This window comes from Ornithorhynchus anatinus, chromosome 10 (genome assembly GCF_004115215.2).
Source record: "Ornithorhynchus anatinus isolate Pmale09 chromosome 10, mOrnAna1.pri.v4, whole genome shotgun sequence".
Lineage (NCBI taxonomy): Eukaryota > Metazoa > Chordata > Mammalia > Monotremata > Ornithorhynchidae > Ornithorhynchus > Ornithorhynchus anatinus.
Window position 1 is genome coordinate 55,174,495 of NC_041737.1, and position 26,967 is coordinate 55,201,461.

The window sequence follows — 26,967 nt, forward strand, 5'->3', positions numbered from 1 at the left end:
CAGGGGGCGTACGGACCACTGGTCCGAACCTATAGGGTCATGACCGCTGAGGGCTTGGCGATGTTTGAAGCAAACATTTAAGCCCCCCCCTTTTTTTTTTAAAGAAGTAAAAAGAGATCAGATGGGGATCTCGTTGCCTGTTCCGCCATTCCCCGCCTCTCCCCGCTCTCCAGATCCCGGGATTCCACCCACTCGGCCCAGCTCACCTGTTTTGCGTAGAGGGAAGTGCTCCGGGGGGTCGCTGGGGAGACTGGGAACAGGAGGCAGGATTCCACTTAGCATGGAGGGGGAGCCTCCTTCGGATTCCAGGGCCTCCAGGGTTCTGGGGAGAGGGAGAAATAAGAGGTGACTTCACGGGTCCTGGAACACCTCCCCTTTTCCTCTTCCCCCGCAGGTCCAGCTGCCCAGAGCGCTCTGGGTATGAGGGCGTCAACGATCATCATCATCATAATAACGTTGGTATTTATTAAGCGCTTACTATGTGCAGAGCACTGTTCTAAGCGCTGGGGGAGATGCAGGGTCATCAGGGTGTCCCCCGTGAGGCTCCCGGTCTTCATCCCCTTTTGACGGATGAGGGAACTGAGGCCCAGAGAAGTGAGGTGACTTGCCCACGGTCACACAGCTAAGTGGCAGAGGCGGGATTCGAACCCGTGAATGGCACGTGTAAAGCGCTTACTACGCACTAAGCGCTGGGGTAGATGCGGTGCCGTCAGAGGAGACCCAGTCTCCGTCCCACATGGGGCTCAGAGTCTGAGGGGGAGGGAGAACAGGTATTCTGTTGAATCGGATCCCCATTTTACAGAGGAGGAGACTGAGGCACCGAGAAGGGAAGTGAACTGCCCAAGGTCACACAGCAGCCGAGTGGCAGAGATCAGAAAATAGCCACCGTAATAACTGTGGTATTTGTTAAGCGCTTACTATGTGCCGGGCACCGTGCTGAGCGCCGGGGTGGGTACGGGCAAATCGGGTCGGACGCAGTCCCCGTCCCCCGGGGGGCTCCCGGTCTCAATCCCCATTTTCCGGATGAGGTCACCGAGGCCCAGAGGAGCGAAGCGACCGGCCCAAGGTCCCGCAGCAAAGTGGCGGAGTCGGGATTAGAACCCAGGACCTCTGACTCCCAGGCCCACGCTGCTTCCCAAGGGAACCCAGCGTGAGCCCTAGGTGGGACAGGGACGGCGTCCCACCCGTTTGACTAATTTGGATCTCCCCCAGCGCTCAGAACAGCGCTCGGCACGTAGTAAGCGCTTAACAAGTACCGTCGTTATTATTATCCCCCCGACTCTCAGGCCCACAGTTCCGGGTGGGAGGGAAGGGAAAGACTGCAGCCATGAGGTCTCGAAGGCAGCGCTGGAGCTCCCGGCCTAGAGGGGCGGGAGGGCCGGGGGTCCGGGGGTCCGGGGGAGGGAATCTCAGGGGCTCACCGGTAGGGGATACCGGGGCCGGGGACGCCGGGGCCATTGGCGTGGCCGGTTCTCTCCAGGGCCGCCTGCTTCTTCTTCAGGATGACCTCGGCCAGTTTCTGCTTCACGGCGACGCTGGCGACGGCGCCTGGGGACGGGCGGGGAGGGGGACAGGCTGGGGATAGAAAAGTTAGCCAGCACCCCCCGGGCCCCCGGCCCCCGAGCGGCCTGACCCCGGCCAGCCGCCCCGGCCCCGGGCACCCCTCCAGGACAGTCTGGAGCGCGATCCCCTCCCCTCCTCCTGCTCCTCCTCCTCCTCTCAGAGATTGCCGGACACACCTGGGCGGACAGACGAGCAGAAAGACAGGCGGAGGCTGACAGACCGATGGACACAGACACAGACGGGGACATCCAGACACAGACAGGCCGGGGGGAGGCCGGAGGGACACGAGAGGCGGGCGGCCGGGGCCCGGGCTCCTTACTACGTTTACTCTTGTCCTTGTGGAGGAGGTGGCACAACTCCTGCTCCTGCTGGCCAGCCGGCACCTCCGGCCCAGGGGTCTCCAGGGAGAGCTGGAGGGGGAGGGGGCCGGAGACGGGTCAAGCTGAGGGCCGGGCCCGGGATGGCGGGGAGGGCCGGGGCCCGGGGAAAGCCACAAGAGGGGAAGGAGCCGAGGGGGCGGAACGGGGGGCGGAACGGGGGGCGGCTGGGTGAGGACCACGACCCGAGGGACCCAGTGACCGGGGGGGGGGGGGCCCGAGGGGGCCCGGCCGGGCTCGTACCCGTATGTGCTCCGGCCGGCGAGGCTGCAGACTGGCGAGGAAGAGCTGGTGGTGCAGGCGCTGGGTGTGCTGCAGGGCCAGCAGGGCCGGCTCCGGGGTGGAGGGCTCCACGGCGGGGGGCTCCGCGGGCGGCGGGGGCCGCTGCCCCACGCGCAGGTCCATGGGCGCGGCCTGGGGCCCCGGCGGGGTGCCACGGAGGGTCTCGTAGGCTGGGGGCACAGAACGGCAAGGGGATTCATCAGACACGGGCCCCCCGCCACCACCACCGCCTCTCGGGGAGGCTCCGCTCTCCCTACTAAACTCCGACCCACTAAACTCTGGAGGGGGGAATCCCGGACTAGCCTGGGTGCCCAGCTGGGCCCGGACCATCCCCGAGTCACCACTCTCCGCAGTCTTTCCTCCTCCTTTCCCTCCTTCCTCCTCCTCTCCCCAGGAGCCCCTGCTCCCCCCTCCCTCCTGCCCTCCTCCGAAGACAGAGGCGGCCGGCCGGGGGCCCTGACTGCCGCCGGCCGGGGCGGGGGCCGCCCTGACCGCCGGCCTTCCCTTCTCCTCACCTCCGGCCGGCGCCTCCCACCTGCCACCGGTAACGGCCCGATGGGGGCCAGGCCACTGCGGGCCCCGGGCAGATTCCTCCGCTCCCTCGGGCCCCGGTTGGTTCGGCGCCCGCCGCCGCCCTCCCTTCCGGCTGGCCCGAGGCCCTCCGGGGGCCCAGCGGCCTCTTCCCCAAGCGCTCCGGCCGGCGTCGGTCCTTCCCTGCCGCCCGGCCTCTTCGCAGGTCCGGGCGAGGTGCCAGGGGTGTGGGCACAAGTGACTGTTGGTGACCGGCTGAGAGGGAGGCCCCGCCTGGGACGCCTCGCCCCAGGAGCGGGAGGGCCCCGGAGGCGGCCAGGCCCCGGGCGAGCGTCTGGGCCGGGGGAGAGGGGCAGGGCTCCCGGCTCGTCCCCTTCTCTGTCCCCCACCGGGTTCTCGGCCCTCACGTCCACCCGCATCGGGCCTTCTCTCCCCGCCGGCCCCGGCACCACTCTGGTGGCGTGAGGAAGGAAGGGCGGCAGAGAGAGAGCGCCGGACACAGGACGGGGGTACGGCCGACCCCTCCGGAACCAGCACATGGGGCTGCTTCTTCCCAGAGGATCTCAAAGTACCTCCCGACCCCGCTCAACCCGGAGTCCATCCGCCCGATGGCTGCTGAGATACGTCGGGGAGCCCACATCTCCTGGAGTCCCCCCGGCTCCCCTCGCCTCGACGATATCCCCGAACTCCAGCCCCCCCAACGCTAACGGGCCTTCCCAAATCCACTTCCCGCTGCTCTGCCCCCCCCTCACATGATGCACCTCTTCCCCGTCCCCCGGCCAGGGCCTTCCCCTCTCCCGGTCCCGGCTCTTACCTGGGCCAGGGGGGCCGTGGCGCCGGGTGCCCAGGCTCACCTCACTCCCATCTGTGAAGAGAACAGGGTGAGCGGAGACGAGGACAATAATAACAATAACGTCGGCATTTGTTAAGCGCTAACTATGTGCAGAGCACTGTTCTAAGCGCTGGGGGAAATACAGGGAAATCGGGTTGTCCCTCGTGAGGCTCACAGTCTTCACCCCCATTTTACAGGTGAGGGAACTGAGGCCCAGAGAAGTGAAGAGACTTGCCCACAGTCCCACAGCTGACAAGTGGCAGAGCCGGAATTCGAACCCATCACCTCTGACTCCCAAGCCTGTGCTCTTTCCCCGAGCCACGCTGCTTCTTGCATTTAGGCGCCGATTTCTCTCCGTTCTCGGCACCCGGGTACGTACCCACACGTCAGTGATTCACGGCCATCAGCTCTAATATTCCTACGTCGGTCTCCGCTCCCCCGTGAGCTCCCTGAGGACGGGGACTGTGTCCAACCTCCTTACATCGGCCCCAGTGCTCAGACCAGTGCTTGGCACAGGGAAGGCACTTAACAAATGCCCCAGTTAAGCAGTCCATCAATCGAGAGCATTTAGTGAGCATTTACCGTGTGCAGAGCACTGTACTAAACACTCGGGGAGGTACGATACAAATGGTAGACACAATCCCTCATCTCTAAGAAAGGGGATGAGACACCTCCTCTTCCTCCTCTTCCTTCATGCGGTCATTCGGTCGTATTTTTTGAGCGCTCACTGTGTGCAGGGCACTGCACGAAGCACTTGGGAGAGTACAATAAACAGTGACACTCCCTGAGTCCTACGTGGGGCGGGAACTTTTTAATTTTGTTTAAATCCTACTTGTTACGCTCTTCCTAAGTGCCAAGCACTGACCTGAGTGTTGGGGGCAGATAATAACAATTGTGGTGTTCGTTAAGATACTCGGGTGGAACACAGTCTCTGCCCCACATGAGGCTCCCAGTTTAAGTAGGAGGGAATTGGATTTAATCCCCATTTTACAAGTGAGGAAACCGAGGCACAGAGAAGCGAGGCGACTCACCCAAGGTCGCACGGCAGACGAGGAGGAGCCGGACCGTGGGTCTGCTCCGACTGTTCTATTTTCTACCCCAGCGCATAGCACGACGCCCGGCACGCACTAAACTCCTAACGCACACCGCGACGATTATTATTATCATCACAATAATAATGTTGGTATTTGTTAAGCACTTACTATGTGCAGAGCGCCGTTCTAAGCGCTGGGGGAGATACGAGGTAATCGGGTTGTCGCATGTGAGGCTGACAGGCTTAATCCCCATTTTACAGATGAGGTAACTGAGGCACAGAGAAGTTAAGTGACTTATCATAGCAGGCGCTTAAAAATACCATCGTCATTACTATCATTATCACTATTATTATCGCCCAGTCACATGAACAGGCAAGTGGCGGAGCTGGGTCTTCTGGCCTTTTTCACCGGGCTGCTTAATAATCATTTTAGCGATCGAATTCTGTGCCATGAAAATGCTATATAAAACGCTCTTCGGCCAAAATAATCTGCTTTTATCCAAATCCAAAGGGGAAGGGACTCCAAAGCCTCCACAGGATCAATTGGGGGTATTTATTGAGCACCTCCCGTGCGCAGAGAACTGAGAAGCAGCGTGGCCTGGTGGGAAGAGCACGGGCCTGGCACTCAGCGGACCCGTGTTCTAATCCCGGGCTCTGCCACTCGTCTGCCGCGTGACCTCGGCCGAGTCGCTTCACCTCCCTGGGCCTCAGTTCCCTCATCTGGAAAATGGGGATTGAGAGCGTGGGCCCCACGCGGGACAGGGATCGCGGTCAACCCCATTACCTCGTATCTATCCCCCGCGCTTAGTACGGTGGCTGGCGCAGCGTAAGCCCTTGACGAACCCCCAAAACCAACACCACGGTAACTGCGCTAAGCGCTTGGAAGAGGACAAGACCACGCCATCTGAGAAATCAGTGCTGACTCAGGAAACGGATCTCGGCGGCCAGAAGGCTGACTATTCTTTTAACTCACTGCCTCCGTGGGCAGCGGAAAAGGCTCCCGGGAATGGCCAGGAAGGGGACGGGGAAAAAAAAACCCAAACCGGAAGCCAAAGCTTTGCCTTATCTCGGAACAGGGCGTCCTCCTTCAACGTGGGGGTTGGTGTTCTTGAAAAACCGCCCATTATGTTAGAGTCGCTGTGGCCCAGGGAGTCGCATCCATCAAGTAATGGTATCTACTGAGCGCTAACTGTCTGCAGAGCACAGTACTAAGTGGTGGGGGGCGTCCAATACGTCAGAATTCGCAGACGCGCTCTCTGCCTACAAGGACCGTGTCCAAGCCGATTTACCCCAGCGCTCAGAACGGTGCTTGACACGTAGTAAGCGTTCGACAAGTAATACTAATCAGCAAGGCCCAGTGGATAGCGCATGGGCCTGGGAGCCAGAAGGGCCTGGGTTCTGGTTCTGCCACTTGCCCGCTGTGGGACCTTGGGTAAGTCACTTCACTCCCCCGGGGCCTCATCTGTAAAATTGGGATTACGACTGTGGGCCCCATCATGGACTGGGTCCAACCTTTCATTCATTCAGTAGTATTTATTGAGCGCTTACTATGTGCAGAGCACTGTACTGAGTGCTTGGAATGAACGAGTCGGCAACCTGATTATCTTGTATCTACCCCAGCGCTTGGAATGAACAAGTCGGCAACCTGATTATCTTCTATCTACCCCAGCGCTTAGAACAGTGCCTGGTACATAGTAAGCAGCGTGGCTCGGGGGAAAGATCCCGGGCTTGGGAGTCAGAGGTCATGGGTTCGAATCCCGGCTCTGCCACTTGGCAGCTGTGTGACTGTGGGCGAGTCACTTCACTTCTCTGGGCCTCTGTGACCTCATCTGTAAAATGGAGATTCACTGTGAGCCTCACGTGGGACAACCTGATGACCCTGTATCTACCCCAGCGCTCTGCACAGAGTAAGCGCTTAACGAATACCAACATTAATTAAGTGCTTAACAAATACCATAAAAAAAGTTTACAAGTCTAGGGGGGAGTCGGAGTTCTAATCCCGCCTCCCTCGCTTGCCTGCTGGGCAAAGGCGGGTTAGTCACTCTGCTTCGCTATGCCTCGGTTTCCTCAGCTGTAAAATGGGGATTTCATACCCGTTCGCTCTCCCCCTTTGGCTGTGAGGCGCAGGTATGTCCGATCTGATTGCTTTGTGTCTACCCCAGCGCCCGGTAGAGCGCCTGGCGCATAGTGAGCGCTTACCGATTATTAAAACAGTGTTATAGCAACCAATGGTTCGTTTATCCCTTCATCCACTGTGTGCAAAGCACTGTACTAAGCGCTTGGAAGGGACAATGGCAACTAATGGGTTAGTTAAGTCACTTCAAAGATAACGCCCTGCCTGGCACTTATTGACGTAAATTCTTCCATCGCTGTTACGTCCTCCACTGGTAGAACGTTCTACCTCCTCGATCGATCGATCATATTTCTTGAGCGCTTACTATGCGCAGAGCACTGTGCTAAGCACTCAGGAGAGTACCATATAACAGAGTTGGTAGACACGTTCCCCGCTTAGAGCCCCACCTCACTTGGCTCCTCTACCGCCAACCTACTCACCGTCTTTCGATCTCGTCGCCAACCTCTCGCCCCCGTCCTGCCTCTGGCCGGGAACGCTCTCCCTACTCTCCCTCTAAGTATTTGTTAAGCTCTTACTATGTGCCAAGCACTGTTCTAAGCTCCTGGTTCTCGTTAGATCAGAATAATATCATAAATTAGAGAAGCGGCATGGCCTAGTGGATGCAGTTCAGGCCTGGGAGTCACCCAGAACTGGGGTTTGACTCCTGGCTCCGCCATTTGTCCGCTGGGTGACCCTGGGCAAGTCACTTCACCTCCCTCTGCCTCAGTTATCTCATCTGGAAAACGGAGAAGAAAATGGGGAGCCCCGTGTGGGACCTGGACTGTGATAAATCCTGCAACTATCTCTGAGCTTGGTAGAGTGCCTAGCACATAGTAGGCGCTTAATAAATACTCCTGGGAAAAAATATGTAGATTAATGTTTGTCTCCCCCTCTAGACTGTAAGCTTGTTGTGGGCAGGTATTGTGTCTACCAACTCTGTTCTACTATACTCTCCCAAGTGCTTAGTACAGTGTTCTGAACCCAACGAGCGCTCATTAAATAGTACCGACTGATTGATAGATATCAGAACAGACTCGCGCTGTGGGAAGAACGTTCCTTAATTTTTCCACCACGTCAATCAATCGATCCATGGTATTTTTTGAGCACTTACGGTGTGCAGACCCCTGTGCGAAGCACTTGGGAGAGATAGGGAATGAGTCTGGGAGACAGAAGGCCCTGGGTTCTAATTCCGCTCTGCCACATGTCTGCTGGGTGACCTCGGGCAGGTCGCTTCACTTCTCCGGGCCTCGGTTACCTCATCTGTAAAATGGGGATGCGTGTGAGCCCCATGTGGGACAGGGACTGAGTCCAATGTCGGTGTCTCGCATCTAACCCAACGCTTAGAACAGTGCTTGGCACATGATAAGCGCTTCACAAGTACCATAATTATTATTAGTAGGGTGGGTAGACACAGTCCCTGCCCATGACAGTCTAGAAGAGGACTTACATAACTCTAGTGTTGGGCACAGAGTAAGCGCTTAACAAATACCATAGTGATAATTATGATAACTAGCTGAAATCGGATTCAGCTGAAAACTAACTGAATTTGATTTTTTTATTAGGCTAACGACGAGGGGCCCAGGGTCATAGGGAAACACGGCCCCCATCCACCCTCCCCTCTGCGTCAACTACACCCTAATTAATTAGTAATCGTGTATTTGTTAAGCCCTTACTATGTGCCAGCCACTGTACTAAGCGCCGGGTTAGATACAAGCTAATCAGGTGGGACAAAGTCCCGGTCCCACGTGGGGCTCACGGTCTTCATCCCTATTTTCCAGATGAGGGAACTGAGGCCCAGGGAAGTGAAGTGACCTGCCCACGGCCACCCAGCAGACAAGTGGCAGAGCCGGGATTAGAACTCATGACCTCCTGACTCCCAGGACCGTGCTCTATCCACGAGGCCACGCTGCTCTTCTAGGATAATCTCCCCAGCACCAGAGCACTTGGATAAATAGCCTTTCAACGTCTGTCTTCCCCTCACTGGCTGACAGCACCTTGCGGGCAGTGATCTTGTCTACAAACTATTTCTTGTGGTACTTTCCCAAGTGATTAGTTACAGTCCTCTGCACAAGGCAAGCGTTCAATAAATACCACTCATTAACTGATCGGATGATGTAATGAAAAGGCGTTAATAATAACGGTATTTGTTACTCTGAGCCAAGTGGTGAGCTAAGCCACAGTCCCACCTGAGGTTCACAGTTTAAGGGGAGAACGGGTAATAATAATAATAATAACTGTGGTGTCTGGTAGGCGCTTACTATACGCTAGGCGCTGGGGCAGATACAAGGTGATCAGGCCGGACACAGTCCCTATCCCACATGGGGCTCGCAATCCTAACCCCCACTTTACAGATAGGAGGACTGAGGCGCGGAGAAGTGAAGTGACTTACGCAGGGTCCCACGGCAGACGTGGTGGAGCCAGGATTAGAACCCAGATCCTCCTGACTCCCGGGCCCCATTTAACAGATGAGGAAACGGGCCCAGGAAAGTGAAGTGACTTGTCCCGGGCAGGTGACAGAGCCGGGATTAGAAGCCAGGTCTCTTGACAGCCAGTCCCGCATTTTTTTAAGGTATTGGTTAAGCGCTTAATATGCGCCAAGCAGTCAGTTGTATTTATTGACTGATTACTGTGTGCAGAGAATATAGAGTATACTCTATATAGAGTATGCAGAGTATATATTATAGCAGCACTATAATAAGCACTTAGGAGAGTACGATACAACAATCTGTTCATTCCTTGCTTTCAGCCCTGTAGCACATGTGTAATTTATGTATTTCTATTAATGTTTGTCTCCCCCTCCGGACTGTAAATTCACTGAGGGCAGGGAATGGGTCTGTTTATTGTTATACTGTACTCTCCCGAGTGCTTATTACAGTGCTTTACACACAGTAAGTGCTCAAGAGATACAACTGAAGGGATGAATGAATGAACGGTGGGGAGCTCACAGAAAACTGGCTACCGGAGGAAGTCATGCAGCGGGGAAAACAAGGCAAGTTCAAAGGAGGCTTGGACTAATTCAGGGATGAGCTCCCCAAAGCGGGTTCCCGGAGGGAAAGTCGAAACCCTGAACATCAGCCGGGACATGGAAGAGGACAGATATTGTTATTATTATTATATTTGTTGAGAGCTTACTATGTGCCAGACACTGGCCTAAGTGCTGGGTAGATCGACGATAATCGGATGGGACACAGCCCACGTCCCACAGGGGGTTTCACAGTCCTCATTCCCATTTCACAGATGAAGTAATCGAGGCCCGGAAAAGTGAAGTGGCTCGCCCAAGGTCACCGGGGCAGACAAGTGGCAGAGCCAGGATTAGAACCGAGATCCTTCTGACTCCCAGGCCTGTGCTCTAGCCACTAGGCCTCGCTGATTATTATTATATTTGTAAAACGTTCACTATCTGTCAGTTACTGTTCTAAGCGCTGGGGCGGATACGAGCTAGTCCCCGTCCCACATGGAGCTCACAGTCCGTAAAGGAGGGAGACCAAGCACCGAATCCCCATTTTGCTGATGAGGAAACCGAGGCACAGAGCAGTTAACTGCCTCGCCCAAGGTCACGCAGCAGACGAGTGACTGGGGCAGTGCTTGGCATAGAGTAAGCGCTTCGCAAATACCACAGTTATTATTAGGAATCCTGTAAATAGCTATCTAACGCGGTTAGGGCGGTTACCACAGCAACCACCTGCTGGTCTGAGCCGCTAACAGCCTAACACCGGCCACTTTTAGTCAGTCAGTCAATCGTATTTATTGAGCTCTTCCTGTGCGCAGAGCACTGTACAAAGCGATTGGGCGAGTACAACCGAACAGTAGAACAGACCCAGTCCCCGCTCACAACGAACTTACAGTCCAGAGGGGGAGAGAGGTATTAATAGAAGCGAATGAACCGCAGATACGGACGCAAGCGCCGAGGGGCCGGGAGGGGGGATGAATAAAGGGAGCGAGTGAGGGCGACGCAGAAGGGAGTGGGAGAAAGAGGAAAGGAGGGCGCAGTCGGGGAAGGCCTCTTGGAGGAGGTGGGCCTGCGATAAGGCTCCGAAGAGGGGCAGAGTGGGGGTCCGTTGGCTATGAAGGGGGGGGGGGCGTTCCAGGCCCAGAGGCAGGACGCGGGCGGGAGGTGGGTGATGAGTTCGACGAGATCGAGGTACAGTGAGAGGAGCCAAGTGAGGGGCCTGGGTTGTAAATGGATTCTGCACATCAAATTCGTGAGCGCCCTGCTCAATGCGCTGCACGCTTTCGTTACGCGCCTACTCTGTGCCAGGCACCGTTCTAAGCACCGGGGTACATACGAGATCATCAGGTTGGACACAGTCCCCGTTTCCCATGGGGCTCACGGGCTTCGTCCCCATTTTGCAGATGAGGGAACCGAGACACAGAGAAGCTAAGTGACTTGCCCGAGGTCATACGGCGGACAAGTGGTGGGGCCAGGATTAGAACCCATGACCTTCCGACTCCCGGGTCCGGGTTCTATGCACTAGTTCACTCTGTTTCTCACCCTGTCCTACCAATTCACCTGTGGGACCTACTGCCCCAGGGGGAATATGACGGGCAGGGACAAGAGAATGCAAGGACATTATGCAAACCACTAGCACCGCAATCAATTTCTTCTTGCCGGTTCTTGGCTTTTCCTTCAAAGTGAGACTCCCTCCTGCCCAGGGGGCATGCGTTCTTTTTTCAGTGGTATTTACTGAGCGCTTACTGTGTGCAGAGCACTGTGCTAGGTGCTTGGAAGAGTGCACTCCAGCAATAAACAGACACATGCCCTGCCCTCAACGAACTTACAGTCCAGAGGAGAAAGACAGAGCATCGGTCCATCCCTCTGGACGTCAGCGAGGCCCTGTGGAAAGAGCGCGAGCCTGGGAGGCAGGGGACCTGGGTTTTCATCCCGGCTCTGACACTAGCCTGCTGGGTGACCTTGGGCAGGTCACTTCGCTTCTCCGCGCCTCTGTTTTCTAATCTGTAAAATGGGGATCCTACTCCCTCCTACTTAGACCTGAGCCCCACGTGGGACGGGGACTCTGTCCACCTCCATTATCTTGTCTCTATTACAGTGTTGGACACAGAACAAGCACTTACCAAATACCTTAATTATCGATCGAATTTACTGAGCGCTTACTGTGTGCAGAGCACTGTATTAAGTGCTTGGAAAAGTACAATTTCCATTATTATTCTACTTATTGGCCCTCCGTCCCCCAGAGCAATAGCCTCCAACCTGTCCCCCTCTCTCCCCAGCCCAAGCCATTGTGTTGTGTGACCTGGAGCAAGTCGCTTCACTTCTCTGGGCCTCAGTTACCTCACCTGTAAATTGGATGTAAAAATGTGTAAAATGGGGATGAAGACCGTGAGCCCCATGTGCGTCCAACCTGATTGGCTACCCCAATGCTCAGAAGAGTGCTTGGCATTCAGTAAGCACTTAACAAATACCATAATTAGTATTATAATTCTTCTTCCTTCTGCCCCAAATGGCCCAGCCCCGCTCCTCTTCCGGGACCCAAATTCCTTCCCTTCTCCCATCCCTCCCTAAGACCCACCACCTCCGGGACACACTGTTCGATTGCTCCGACGGGAATTGCGTGCGTCCGATTATTCCGACAACCCTCCCGACGACTGGCAATTTTCATCTTGGGTCTGTGCTCGGAAGCAGCGTGGCTCAGTGGCAAGAGCACGGGCTTTGGAGTCAGAGGTCATGGGTTCGAATCCCCGCTCGGCCACTTGTCAGCTGAGTGACTGTGGGCGAGTCACTTCACTTCTCTGTGCCTCAGTTACCTCATCTGTAAAATGGGGACTAAGACTGTGAGCCCCACGTGGGACAACCTGATTCCCCTGTGTCTACCCCAGCGCTTAGAACAGTGCTCTGCACATAGTAAGCGCTTAGCAAATACCAACATTATTATTATTATTATGACTGTGGAATATTCTCTGCCGGCCCTCCGGCTTCGTGTCTATTACGACTTGGGTCGCCATCCTGCCTCTCCCATTAGATTTTCAGCCTCTCAGGGGAAAGGCTTTGGAGTCAGGGCTCATGAGTTCGAATCCCAGCTCTGCCACTTGTCGGCTGTGTGACTGTGGGCAAGTCACTTAACTTCTCTGTGCCTCAGTTCCCTCATCTGTAAAATGGGGATTAAGACTGTGAGCCCCACGTGGGACAACCTGATTCCCCTATGTCTACCCCAGCGCTTAGAACAGCGCTCGGCACGTAGTAAGCGCTTAACAAATACCAACATTATTAAAGTCTCCCTCTTTCTCTTTTATATTTTTAAATGGCATTTGTTGTCAGTAGACACTCGCTGCCTTCAAGGAGCTTGCAATCTAACAGGGAGACAGATGTTAAAAGAATTTTCGGTTAGGAGGAAAAGAGAATGTGGATACGGATGTGAGGAAACGACTAATAGGATAGGTGCCAAATTGCTAACGGTGGTTTTGAGTACTAGACGGTAAGCTCACTTGTGGGCAGGGAATGTGTCTCCCAACTCTGCCAGTACCGCTTAGTACAGTGCTCTGCACACGGTAAGCACTCAATAAATACCACTGATCACGATAGGAAGAGAAGCAGCATGGCCTAGTGGATCGAGCACGGGCCTGGGAGTCAGAAGGACCTGGGTTCTAATACCGGCTCCACCACCTGTTTGCTCTGTGACCTTGGGCAAGTCACCTCACTTCTCTGGGCCTCAGTTCCCTCATCTATAAAATGGGGATTAAGACCATGAACCTCACGTGGGACCGGGACGGTGTCCCACCTGATTAGACTGCATCTACCCCAGCGCTTAGAATAGTGCTTGACGCATAGTGTTTAACAGATTCATTCATTCGATAGTATTTATTGAGCGCTTAACCATTATTATTATTATTATTATTATTTTAAGTGAATGGCTGGCACAGAGTGTTGGACTGGTAGGGGAGGGGAGGTAAAGTGAAATTGATTGGGAAAAACCTCCCAAAGGACACCTCAGAGGCAACTATCCTGCCCCCCTACTCACTGAAACCAAGGCCCGTTTTTGCTGTGTATTTTTTATTTTTGGGGGGGTAAATTCTCCCACCACCCAGAATGGCCACAGAGAAACTGCCTGAGCCTAGGGGGTGGTCGACCGCAGATCCAGAACCTCCAAACACATCGTTCTTTCCCCCGTCTCAAGGCTCTCAAACACCACGAGGGAAGTTTTGCCTAATGTCTAATGAAGGCGCTCAGTAAAGAGGATCGTGTGACAGCTGAGGGGGCTGGGCCTGAGGGGGCTGGGCCTGAGGGCGCGGCGGGCCTGGCCACTGGGGGGCGCTCCCCCTTCCTCTCCCCCTCCCCCCTCCGCCCCCGCGCTGGCGAACTGAAACCGCCGCGGCTATTTTTAACCCCCGGCGCCTGCGCAGTTCCGCCCGCTGGTTTCCGAATCGGGGCGGCCGCGCGCGGGCGCGCGCAACCGCGCATGCGCACCACCCCTCCCGCGCGCGCACCGTCCGCGCGCACCCGGGCCGGGACGTGCTGGGCGGGGGGCGGGCCGACAGGGGGCGCGCTGACGGACGGGGGGCGGGGAGGGAATAGTCATTCATCCATCCATCCATCCATCCATCCATTCATTCGTTCATCCATCCATCCATCCGTTCGTTCATTCAATGGTATTTATTGAGCGCTTACTCTGGACTAAGCGCTTGGAAAGAGAAGCAGCGTGGCTCAGTGGAAAGAGGCCGGGCTTGGCAGTCAGAGGTCATGGGTTCGAATCCCGGCTCTGCCGCTTGGCAGCTGGGTGACCGTGGGCAAGTCACTTCACTTCTCTGGGCCTCAGTTCCCTCATCTGTCAAATGGGGATTAACTGTGAGCCTCACGTGGGGACCAACCTGATGCCCCTGGATCTCCCCAGCGCTTAGAACAGTGCTCTGCACATAGTAAGCGCTTAACAAATACCAACATTATTGGGAAGCAGCGGGGCTCCAGTGGAAAGAGCCCGGGCTTGGGAGTACGAGGTCATGGGTTCGAATCCCGGCTCTGCCACTTGTCAGCTGTGTGACTGCGGGCAAGTGACTTAACTTCTCTGTGCCTCAGTGACCTCACCTGTAAAATGGGGATGAAGACTGTGCGCCTCACATGGGACAACGTGATTCCCCTGTATCTCCCCCAGCGCTTAGAACAGCGCTCTGCACGTAGTAAGTGCTTAACAAATACCAACATTATAAAGGGGGAGGCGGACGGCAGGGCCAAACAGAACAAAACAAAAACAAGACCACATCAGCAAGAGAAATAGAATCGAGGGGATGTACACCTCATTAACAAAATAAGGAGGGTAATAAATAATATATACAAATGAGCAGTGCTGAGGGAAGGGGAAGGAGCAGAGGGTGGGGGGAGGGAAAAGTCAGGGAAGCAGCGTGGCTCAGTGGAAAGAGCCGGGTTTGGGAGTCAGAGGTCATGGGTTCGAATCCCTGCCCTGCCACTCGTCAGCTGTGTGACTGTGGGCGAGTCACTTCGCTTCTCTGGGCCTCAGTGACCTCATCTGTAAAACGGGGATGAAGACTGTCAGAACAACCTGATGACCCTGTATCTACCCCCGCTTAGAACAGTGCCCTGCACACAGCAAGCGCTTAACGAATACCAACATTATCATTATTACTTGTTAGGCGCTTACTATGTGCCGAGCACTGTTCTAAGCGCTGGGGGGGGATACAAGGTGATCAGGTTGTCCCCCGTGGGGCTCCCGGTCTTCAACCCCGTTTTCGAGATGAGGTCACTGAGGCCTAGAGAAGTGAAGCGCCTTGCCCAAGGTCACACGGCTGACTAGCGACGGAGCGGGGATTAGAACCCAGGACCTCATCGTTCATTGAATAGTGTTTATTGAATGCCTCCGACTGCCCAGGCCGCGCTCTTTCCACCGAGCGACGCCGCGAACACGGGGGATGTGGGGGGTCACGCTGACGGGTGCCAGGGAGGGGGGCGGGGTCGGGGCGGGGCCCCCAGCGGGTGGAGAAAAGGCAAACAAAACCAGGACGTGGTGGGCGCCGACTTCCCCCGCCTCCGCCGGCCCCCAAGCGGGACCGGGCGCCGTGGGAGCCCGGCGGGGGCCCCCCCCGACCTCTGACCCCTGACCCCCAAACGGCTCCCGACTGGCCCGGGGGCACCGGGGGGGCGCCGACCACCTCCGCCCCCCTCCCCAGCATCAGACGCAGAAAGATGGGGGGACGGACGGGGTCCCCTCCTGGCTCGACACCTGCCCCTTTACCGCCGCAGGGGTCATTACGCCATCCCCTGCCTCTCCCACGGCCGGGCCCTTCTCTCAGCTCCGTCTGCCGGAGCCTCCGCCCCGGGGTTGGGGAGGGGGTGTGTATGTGTTGGGGGGGGGGGGTCTCCAGTGCCCCCCCCAGCCCGGCCCCTGGCGGATTCCGCCCTCCCGTCCTGAGCCTCGTGGGAAGGGGCGCGGGCCGGGGGGCCGGGGGGCCGGGGCCTTCCTGTAGCTCGGACGCCCGGGTCCCTCCGGGAAGGTCGCCACGGAGACCGAGTAAATATTGAGGCCGCACGAGGCTCCGACCGGGGGGGGGTCATCGCCGAGCGGCTTCCTGGCGGGCCGCTGCCTCGGCAGGGCCCCCACCCCGACCGGCTCTCCTGGGCCGGACGACGGGGACCGACCCCCCACTCACACACACACGCACACACCCACTTTCCCTCCCCCAGACAGGAGCGGGGGCGAGGGGGGTCCCTGGCCGAGCCCCCCGCCCGCCTGCCCGCCTGCCCGCCCCACAGGAAATCGCCGCTTCCTGCCCCATCGAGCTCCGATCGAAAACAAACAACCCCGTGGCGGCGACGGCGGCACCAGCACCGGCGGGCCCGGCTCCCCTCGCCCCTCGCGCCCCCTGCCCGACGCCCGACCGGGCCCCGGGCCCCCCCCCGGGGCTGCCCAGAGGAGACGGCGGACCGAAGGGGGGTGAAAGGCCTGGGACGGGCCGTCCCTCATCTTTCCACCTGGGCCGCGTCCAGCCGCCCAGCAAGCCCCTGACTACTCACCCCCGAGCGTCTCCTCCAGTTCCTCTGCCCTGGCCCTGCCCCTTGCCCGGGCGCCGGGGGTGCCCTCCACGGCTGCAGCGCCCCCTGGCACCCCCACCGGCCCCCGGCTACCTCCGGCCGCCTCCGGCCGGCACTCGGGCCCCGGCCCGGGCCTCCCCCGCACATGTGTTTCTCGTTCCCGCCGTGACCCCCGGGCCTCTGCTCGGCGGCCCCACCCTGCCCCTCCTCGGGGCTGGCGGCGACCGGGGCCCGGGCCCGGGGCCAGGACAACTGACCGTCCGTACCCCGCCCCGCGTCGTCCCCTCCTCGCCCCGGCCTCTCCATCCCGGCCGGGCCGTCGGCGGGCCCGGCCCGATGCGGTCGGGAAGTTCTTCCCCGAGTCTAACCTCGGTCCGGGCCGCTGCACTTACCTCCTGGTCCGGCCCGGGACACCGAGTCGGTTTAGAGTGCCCGGAGGCGAGGTGACCCAGTGGGGCTCTCCGCGGTCTCCCTTTAACAGCGGGGGAAACCGAGGCGTCCTGGGGCCCGGGAACGGCAGGGGCGGCCAAGTGACCGTCTGACCCCCTTTCGGGCTCTCCCTTGTGTGCACACACCGCCCCACCCAAACACACGACAGATGGGCACCCACACAATCACGGGCTCGCACACACACGGGCTGGGAGGAGCCACGATGGATGCGGAGGGAACCTAAGCAGACAAGAGGAGAGCAGGACCAGAGAGGGGGGAAGAGGGAAAACTAGGAGAGGGGCGGTCGGGGGTCGCGGCCTCGCGGGGGCAAAGACACGGGGACCCGATCCGCCGACCTGCCGTCCTCCCTAAAAGTTGCCTGGGTCACTGGGGTCGGAGGGGGGCAAGCCGTAGGGCGAGGCTAACGGATCACTACTTACGGTCTGAGCGCCTACCCCGTGCAGAGCACTGTACCAAACACTCAGGAGATGCGGTAGAAATGGATAAATAATTATAATCACGAGGGGACTTAAGGGCTTACTAGGTGCCAGGCACTGTACTAAGCACTGGGGTGGATACAAGCAAATGAGGTCGGACCCGGTCCCTGTCCCACGTGGGGCTCGCCGTCTCAATCCCCATTTTACAGATGAGTTAACTGAGGCCCAGAGAAGCGACTTGCCCAGGGTCACACAGTATTCAACCCGCCCTCAAGGGGAGACAGAGTGGGGGGAGATAGACGCGAAAGTAAAGATCGGAGGAGGGAAAGGAATACGATTTGGGAGAGCTTCCCAGGTTCTACTCGGCTGTCTCACCCACACGCTCCGGGGGGCCGGCAGGGGAACGGGGGTGCTCCACCTCGGAGGTGGCTGCATCCCGAGAATCCTAGGTCTGGAATGGGAAAAGGCGCCCTGGCCAAAGCAGTCCCGGCAGGAGGCAGCTGGCCCGCCAGCTTCCCCGAGAGATTTAGGGTCCTGTCCTCCCTCCCATCAGAACCTCCTCTAGGTTTGGGGGCTGGTTTTTATTTTTTTATGGTATTTGTTAAGCACTTACTACGCGCCAGGTACATACTAAGCGCTGGGTCGATACAAGGTAATCAGGCCGGACACAGTCCCTGTCCCACATTTTACCACTGAGGACCGGAGAAGTGAAATGACTCGCCCTATTGCTATTGTTTTTGTCTGTCTCCCCGGATTAGACGTAAGCCCGTCCAAGGGCAGGGACTGTCTCTACCCGTTACCCGGATCTGTCCATCCAAGCGCTTAGTCCAGTGCTCGGCACATAGTGAGCGCTCAATAAGTACTACTGAATGAATGAACGAACACAGCGGACAAGCGGCGGAACTGGGATTAGAACCCAAGTCCTTCCGATTCCCGGGCCTGTGCTCTAGGCCACGCCGGTTCTAAACATTGTGAGATCACGATGGGCAAGGAACATGTCTACAGTTCGGTTCTATTGCCCTCTCCCAAACGCAGAGCACAGTGCTCTGAGCATGGTAAGTGCTCAATAAATACCACTGATTGACTGCAGGGAGTGGACGGGCCCATCAGGCAATTCTCCTCTGACCCTGCTGACAGGTTTCCCCCGCGTCGCCGGCCCCGCTGGACACCCATCTCCCTCCACTTCCCCAGCTGATTCTCACCACCCCTCACCCCACAACCCCGGGAACAAAACGAGAGCCCACAGTTTAGGCCTGGGGGGCGTCAACAGGGAGCAACCTGATCCCCGAGACCCCCCGGGATGTTGGGGGATTCTTTTTCGGTATGGTCGACGTTAAGCACGCTTACTATGTGCCCGACACTGTACTAAGCGCTGGGGTAGACAGAAGCTCATCAGGTTGAGCACAGTCCATGTCCCACATGGGACCTCACATTGTACAGATGAGGTAACTGAAATACAGAGAAGCTAAGTGACTCGCCCATGGTCACCCAGCAGACAAGTGGCAGAGTCAGGACTGACTGTTAATGAGATAATAATAATTATCATTATCGTGGTATTTGTTAAGCGCTTTACTCTGCGCCGTACGAAGCGCTGGGGTGGATACGAGCAAATCAGGTGGGACGCAGTCCCATGAAGGGCTCATAGTCTCAATCCCCATTTTCCAGATGAGGGAACTGAGGCTCAGGGAAGTGAAGCGACTTCACAGAGCAGATAAGCGACAGAGCCGGGATTAGAACCCAGGTCCTTCTGACTTCCAGGCCCGTACTCCACCTCCTAGGCCACGTCTCTTCTCATGCTTTCTCTCTCCCCGCTCTTCCCCTCCCTCCAGCGTGTCAGCTCGGCGGGTGGGCCAGGTGTGGCCTAGTGGAGAGAACCCGGGCCTGGGAGTCAGAAGAACCAGGGTTCTCCTCCCGCCTCTGTCACTCATCTGCTGTGTGACCTCGGGCAAGTCGCTTCGCTTTTCCGGGCCTCGGTTCCCTCATCTGGAAACTGGGGATTGAGACCGTGAGCCCCACGTGGGACAGGGACCGTGTCCAACCTGATTAGATTGTAGATTGTATCCACTCCAGTGCTTAGAACAGTGCCCAGCACACAGTAAGCGCTGAAGAAAGATTATTATTATTATGAGGTCAAAAGGACCACAGACAGGCAGGAGGAACAGTACCTAGCTAGGTCTGTCCGCCCTAAGCACTTGGGCTACTCACCCCACCTCCCCGGGTCCCACCGCATCTATATACCACCCCTACACTACGCCGCTTCCCGCTTCTGTAATTTAACTTCAATCTCCCGGGAGCATAAATAAGCTCCTTGAGAGCAGGGATGGTGCCTACCAACTCTACTGTTTCATCCCCTCCCCGGCGCACTGCTCTGCACACAGTCGGCGCCCATCGACTGCTTGACCAGGGCTAGGGTCCGGCAGAGACAGGCATTTTGCACAAAATAGGTGCTCGTGGAAGGGCGACGACAGAAACCTCAGGAGCAGAGAGGAGATAAAGGGGGTGAGGGAGAGGGAGGGGGCTGTCCACACAAACAACTCGCGGGGTTTCCGTGGTCTGGAAAGTGAAATAAATAGAATCCGAGTCTCCTCCCCATCCACCCCCGGAGCTTAAGAGGAAACAATTAGCCAGAGTTCCCTCCACTCACCCCACCGGGCCCTTGTTGTCCAGTTTGCCTCCCTCACCTCGGCGTTCCAGACCCTAATCCCAGCCAACTGGTCCCCCCCCCCCGCCCCCTCCATCCCCCACCGACTGACCCAGCTCCGGACTCCGTCCCATTGTCCCTGCTCACGGCCTCTTCCTCTCCCCCCACCCCGCTTCCAGCAGCCGGTCAGGCCCAGCCCCCTCCGCCCTGGCCCGGGTCCCTTCGGCAGCCCCCGGCCCACCCCCGTCTGCCGGTCAAACCCGCTCCCGCTCAGACTCTGTCTCCGGGCCTCCGCCCGGGGCCCGTCCTATGACCCGGGCCGGGGAAGGGCAAAGGGACCCATTCAAGATCTGGGGGGGGGGGAGGTGTGGGGCACATTTATTTCGGAGATCTCATTGGACTGTGGGGGGTCGGTAGGAGCGGGGAGCTTAGTCCAGTATACGATGGACTGACTGTGAGGCTGCAGCGGGAGGCACGGGTGGGTTGCGGGAGAGCGCAGAGGGGGGACAGGGAAGGGGCAGGAGGGGGGTCAGGCGGCTCCCCCGGCCTGTCGCCTCTAGACTGTAAGCTCACCGTGGGCAGGGAATGTGTCTGTTGATTGTTATATTGTCCTCTCCCAAGCGCTTAGTAGAGTGCGCTGCACACAGTAAGCCCTCAGTAAATACGACTGACCAAGTCACGAAGGCCACAACAAGGGGCCTGGAAACAGAGGGATGGACAGAATGACCTCTGGAAAGGGGAATCAATTTTCTCACCTGTCTCCCCCCTCTCTATATTGTAAGCTCCTCGTGGGCAGGGATCACGGCTACCGGCTCTGTCGTAGGGTGCTTTCCCAAGTGCTCAGCACGCGGTTCCACACAGGGTAAGCGCTCAATAAACACCACTGATGGGTTGGTTGGGACAGGCCTCGTTCCAACCTGACCGAGCGTCTTCCCTCTCTCCGTCCCCCAGAAACGACAATTCCCCCCACCCGCCCTGCGCTGTCTTCCCAGTCACACGCTAGCCTCCCCCCTGGACCCCCGCGCCCTCCCGCTTCCCCTCCTTCCCCCTCGTGCCCCAGATTGGCTCGGCCTGCAGATGGTGGCCCCGGAGTCACACGGGTTGTCCTCCTCCCTCCGTCCCCCAGGCCCCAAGCGCCGAACACCCCAAAGGAAATCGGCCGGGCAGATAGACACCCCCACCGCCCCCTTCCCACCCCCCTCTGCTCACACTCTTCTCCTCCCCCTAATACCAATAACAACTGTGGTACGTGTTAAGCGCTAACTACGTGCCAGGCACTGTACTAAGCGCCAGGGTAGAGATCGAGCCAATCCGGTCGGAGACTGTCCCTGTCCCACGCGGGGTTCGATCCCCATTTTACAGGCGAGGAAACCGAGGCACAGAGAAGGGGAGCGGAGCCGTCTTCCCGAGGTCCCCCACGGGGCTCGATCCCTATTTTACAGGTGAGGAAACCGAGGCACAGAGAAGCGAAGCGATTCTCCCGAGGTCCCAACCGGGGCTCGATCCCCATTTTACAGGTGAGGAAACCGAGGCGCGGAGAAGGGAAGCGGAGCGGTTCCCCCGAGGTCCCACACGGGGCTCGATCCCTATTTTAAGGGCGAGGCAACCGAGGCACAGAGAAGCGAAGCGATTCTCCCTGGGTCCCACGCGGGGCTCGATCCCCATTTTACAGGTGAGGCAACCGAGGCGCCGAGAAGGGAAGCGGAGCGATTCTCCCGGGTTCCCACCCGGGGCTCGATCCCCATTGTACAGACGAGGAAACTGAGGCACGGAGAAAGGAAGTGAAGTGATTTGGCCGAGGTCAGAAGGCGGCGGCCAAGGGAAGGAGCGGGGATCGGAAGCCAGGTCCTCGGCCTCCCCGGCCCGGGCTCTGCCCACTTAGGCCGCGCTGCCCCTAGGTCGGACCCTGCCATCCATCGGTCGCTACGTGGGGTTGGGGGGCGGTGGGTTGGGGGGGGGATCAGGACGCGGGCCCTGGACAGTGGGGAGAAGGGGCCCCGGACATAAGGGGAGGGGGCGTCTCCGGGCCCTTCCCCTTGGCAAGTGATTTCCTGGCACACCGAGAACCCGGGCCTCGCCTTCGGCCTCCGGCGGTGCCCCTGGCTTCGGAGGCCTGCTCTGCCTTTGCCCCCCCGCCCCCGGGACCTGCCCCTCCCAGCCCCCTCCGGGCCCTTGTTCGTCCGCCCCCCCGGAGTCCCCGGGGGTCTGTGGGTGTGGGCTGGGCGGCGGGGGTCCCGGGGGTCCCGGGTCCGGCCCCCATCCTCTTCCTGCTCATCCTCGCTCCGTGGGCCCCCCCCCCCCCCGGCTCCTCCGGCCTCTCCGGCCCAGAGCGGGCGGCCTCCCGGGCCCGGACAGGCCCGGCCCCGCCCCGCCCCGCCCCATCCTGTCCCGGCTCCCCCGGGACCCCCCGGGACCCCCGGCCTTTTCCTAGGAGCTCCAGCGGGACTTGGGGAACAGCCCCCGGGGGGAGAGGGCTGGGCCTGCGCCCCCCGCCCCAGCCCGGGGCTCGCAGGGCCTGCTCCCCGGAGACACCCGCCCCCCCCCAGGCACAGACACACACACACACACACACACACACACACACCCTCCGCCCCGCCCCCCGGCCTCGCGGTGTCCCCCCACCCCCCGCCACCCAAAGCCCCCTGGCCCCCCGGCGCGGGGCTCCAAACCCGGGCTGACCTCTGCCGGGTCACACCTGCTGCCGACCCCCCAAAACACAGACACACACACCCATCCTCCCTCTCCCCTCCGCCGGCGGCCCGTGTCCGGGGGGAAGGGTCGTGCGGGGGATTGGGCCCCTTCCTTCCTTCCCTCGCCCCCGGCCCCGGGCGCCCCGGCCCTGGGGGTGTGTGGGGAGGGGTCAGAGGGGTCGTGGGGTGGGATGGGGGGCGGCCCCATCCTCTTCCCGGAGCTCCCGGCCGGTCCCCCCCGGCTCCCCGGCCCAAGGCAGAAGGGGGGTCCGGGCCTGGCCGGGGGCGTCCAGGACACTCACCGAGGCTGGGTCTGTGCATCCAGGGGTCGGCGGGGGGTCAGCGCGGGGGGCGCATGGCAAGGGCCCGGGCCGCGGGGGTCCGTGGGTGGGGGGTCCCGGAGCCTGGGCGAGGAGCCGCAGCGCAGCCCCACGGAGAGGAAGGGGGCGGGCCGGGGGGCGGGGGCCGGGCCGGGCCGGGGGGCGGGCCCAATGACAATGGGGGGAAACGGGGGATGGGAGCGGGCGCCGGCCTCCCCCCCCCCCGGGACCCCGGCCGACCCCCCGCACGCACCTCGCACCTCACACACACCTCACACCTCCGGCCAAGCCCACGGCCCGTTAGGAGGGCGCACAGTCGCACGGAGCTACACGCTCCGGCCCACGTCCTCGGCTGCACGGTCACAGACCCCCCCCACACACACACACCCCCCCGCCCCGGCGCCGAAACCCAGTGACAAAAATCTCAGAGACACATACACACCCGCATGCATACAGAGACGCACACACAAGACCTCCTCCCCCCAGGACACACAAGGATGCAGACAACCCCCCCCACACACGTGGACACGCAAGAGGACACCAACAGAAGCCCACACAACACGGACACACACACAAGGATGCAGTCAGACCCCCCCCCCCCCATACGGGCACACACACATACACACACACAAGGATGCTGTCTGACCCCCTCCCCCCACATGGACACACAAGAGGATACCAACCGACGCCCACACAACATGGACACGCACGGGGATGCAAACACCCCCCAACACACACATGGACACACGAGGATACAAACAGACTCCCACACAACACACACACACACAGGGAGTCGTTCAATAGTATTTATTGAGCGCTTACTATGTGCAGAGCACTGGACCAAGCGCTTGGAATGGACGATTCGGCAACAGATAGAGACAATCCCTGCCCAATGACGGGATGCAGTCAGACACCCCCTCCACACACACGTGGACACACGAGGGAATACAAACAGATACCCACACAACATGGACACACACAGGGATGCACTCAGATAACCCCCCCTACACACGCATGGACATACAAGAGAATACAGTCGCCCGCACAACATGGACACACACACGTGAGCTCGATGTGGGCAGGGAACGTGATTGATGTTATATGGTCCTCTCCCAAGCGCTTAGTACCGTCCTTTGCACCCGTCAAGCGCCCGATAAATACGATCAATAATGATAGGCCCGCACAACACAGACACGTCCGCACAACACAGACAGGCAGAGGCGGACCCACGGACACAACTTTGCGGGCCAAAAGTCTGCAGAGGTGATTTGCCACTGTGGCCCTCTCTCCAGCCCCCACCGACCTGCCTCCGGCTCTCCCCTCCCCGACCCCATCTGCCCCCGGGGGGGGAGGTGTCCATCTGGCCTCCTCGAAAGATGGAGGGCTTCAGGATGGAGATTTCGAAAGCTCGAAACGTGAAGAAGAATCTCCGAAGGGGTTTACCCACCCACCCCGCCCCCCCAGCTCCCCACTCACCCCCTCCAGTCTCCCAGGCCCTATGAGTCAAACTTCAGCAATGTATGACAACAAAGTTCCCTGTGTGGTATGTGTGCAGCCGGCTCGGAGGGCCGGGGAGCGGGGGAGAGTCCGGCAGAGACGGGCAGAGATAGGGGGAGAATTAGAGACGCGGAGAGAGACAGAGGGAGAGAGAGAGACACACACACACACAGATGGAGGAAGGCCCGGAGGGCCATCCCATTATCCTGGCCTGAGTGGCGAAGCTGTTTTCGTTCACTCAGTCGTATTTATCCAGCGCTTACTTGTGCAGAGCGCTTGGGAGAGGGTCCTGAGGACCCCCAGACTCGGCCGCCTGGGGCCGTCGGCCTGGAGGCGCGGCGTGGCCTAGTGGCTAGAGACCCGGCCCGGGAGTCCCGGTCCCGGCTCCGCCACTCGTCCGCTGTGTGAGCCCGGGCGAGTCGCTTCACTTCTCTGGGCCTCGGTTCCCTCATTGGGAAAATGGGGATTAAGACCGTGAGCCCTACATGGAGCAGGGGCTACGTCCAATCTGATCAGTTGTGACCTCCCCAGCTCTTAGTACGGTGCCTGGCACCGAGTAAGCGCTTAACAACTATGATAAAAAAATTTAAAAAGTGTGGCTGCTTCCGGATTGGCATGTGGTGACCGCTTGGAGCCTCGCCCTCTGTCCCCCTGCCCCTTTCCCACCCTCCTTGTCCCAAGAAAGATCAGAGGAAGCCCTCCTACTCCCAAACTTGGTCTCCTCCTTCCGTCCCTGCTCCCAAAGGGGAAACTGAGGTACGGGCGGTTGACCACCTGCCATCTCCTGCCCCAGGGTCGGGGAGGAAGGTGACCCACTGTATCCTGGACGTAGGACGTTTCCCTGGGCAGAGAGCAGGGCGGAACAGCTCCAGGCCCAACGTGGACCGGACTTCGGGGACGGTGACAGACTCGACGAGAAGCAGGGCGGCCTAGTGGATGGAGCCCAGGCCTGGGAGTCAGAAGGACCCGGGTTCCGATCCCGGCTCCGTCAGTCGTCTGCTGTGGGACCTTGGCCGAGTCGCTTCACTTCTCCGGGCCTCGGTTCCCTCGTCGGGAAAATGGGGATTAAGACTGAGAGCCCAGTGTGGGACAGGGTCTGCGTCCAACCTGATTAGCTTGGATCAATCCCAGGGCTCAGTACGGTTGCTGGCTCATAGAAAGCGCTTAACAAATTCCATAAAATAAAGGGGGTGAAGACTGACAGGCAGACAGAGACCCATCTAGCCCAGCATTTAGTACAGTGCCTGGCGCATAGTAAGCGCTTAACCAATGCCATAAATAAGTGGGGGTGGGGGACGGAGGGGCAGAGACACGCATAAAATCCCAAAGGCGGACAGACGCCAGACGGTACACACGGTCCCAGGAGATCCACGGGCAGATCCGCGCTCAGATGGACTCGTGGACAACCGGACATCAGTTTCACCTCCACAGACGGACACGCGCCCTCTCCGCGGGGCTTCGCAGTCACGGATCCTCACGGCGCGGAAAAGGGCCCGCTTCCCGCCACCCGTACACACGCAGCACGACCCCGGAGACACACGCTTTCGGACGGACACGGACGCCCTCGTACCCAGATGGACTCGCGGGGAGGAGGGATGGGGGCTGTGAGGGTGGGGGGGGGTGGGGTTGAAGGATAAGGGGCATTTCTGGGGGCGGAGGGGGCGAGGGCCAAGATGGCCCACGTCCAGTGGGAGCCTGGTGTCTGCCCTCGGGCACCATAGATGGCTGAAGCTGCTGAGCAGGGGCTGGGGCTTGGAGGGGAGGGGGAGGGAGGCGCAGCTATAAATAGCTCAGGGGGCGGGGGGGGGATTGGGGGGCAGGCCCAGGGTGACCCCCCTCCTCCTCCCCCCACCCTGCTTCAGTGTCCAAGACCAAAGTTTCAGCAAAACAGGAAGAGGCGGCGGCATTGGCTGGGAAAGCTGGAGTGGGGTGGGGGGATAGTCCTCCCCTCCTCCTCCTCCCCCCAAACCTCCCTCCCTCCCCTTTCCCCGGCTCCTCCTCCCCCTCTCCCCCCCAAACGCCGCAGCCGGGGGTGGGGGGGCAAGGCCTCCCTGGGATTGGATTTAAAAGGAAGCAGGGTCTCTCCCGGCCCATGAGCCAAAGAGAGGGGTGTAGGGGCCAGTGAGAAGCAGCAAGGCATCGCGGATAGAACCTGGGCCTAAGAGTCGGACGGTCGTGGGTTCTAATCCCGCCTCCGCCACTTGTCTGCCGTGTGGCCTTGGGCAAGC

General features: G+C 59.3%; 1 protein-coding gene across 4 annotated transcripts in view; it reads right to left on the reverse strand.

Annotated features, from left to right (window-relative positions):
• The window catches only part of HDAC7 (histone deacetylase 7), a 40,907-nt gene extending 17,594 nt beyond the window's left edge, over positions 1 to 23,313 (reverse strand). The window contains exons 1-6 of one of the 4 annotated variants that reach the window (XM_029072697.2): positions 23,225 to 23,313; positions 3,568 to 3,618; positions 2,184 to 2,392; positions 1,883 to 1,973; positions 1,422 to 1,548; positions 207 to 322 (exon numbers count right to left, since the gene is read on the reverse strand). In XM_029072697.2, the coding sequence (XP_028928530.1) occupies positions 207 to 322; positions 1,422 to 1,548; positions 1,883 to 1,973; positions 2,184 to 2,392; positions 3,568 to 3,618; positions 23,225 to 23,243 (613 nt within the window). In that variant the 5' untranslated portion in view covers positions 23,244 to 23,313. Of the gene's footprint in view, positions 1 to 206; positions 323 to 1,421; positions 1,549 to 1,882; positions 1,974 to 2,183; positions 2,393 to 3,567; positions 3,619 to 17,117; positions 17,136 to 23,224 lie in introns of those variants that run through there. The other 3 variants (XM_039913236.1, XM_029072694.1, XM_029072696.2) reach the window with 3 other exon arrangements.
• Positions 23,314 to 26,967: the final 3,654 nt, after the last annotated feature.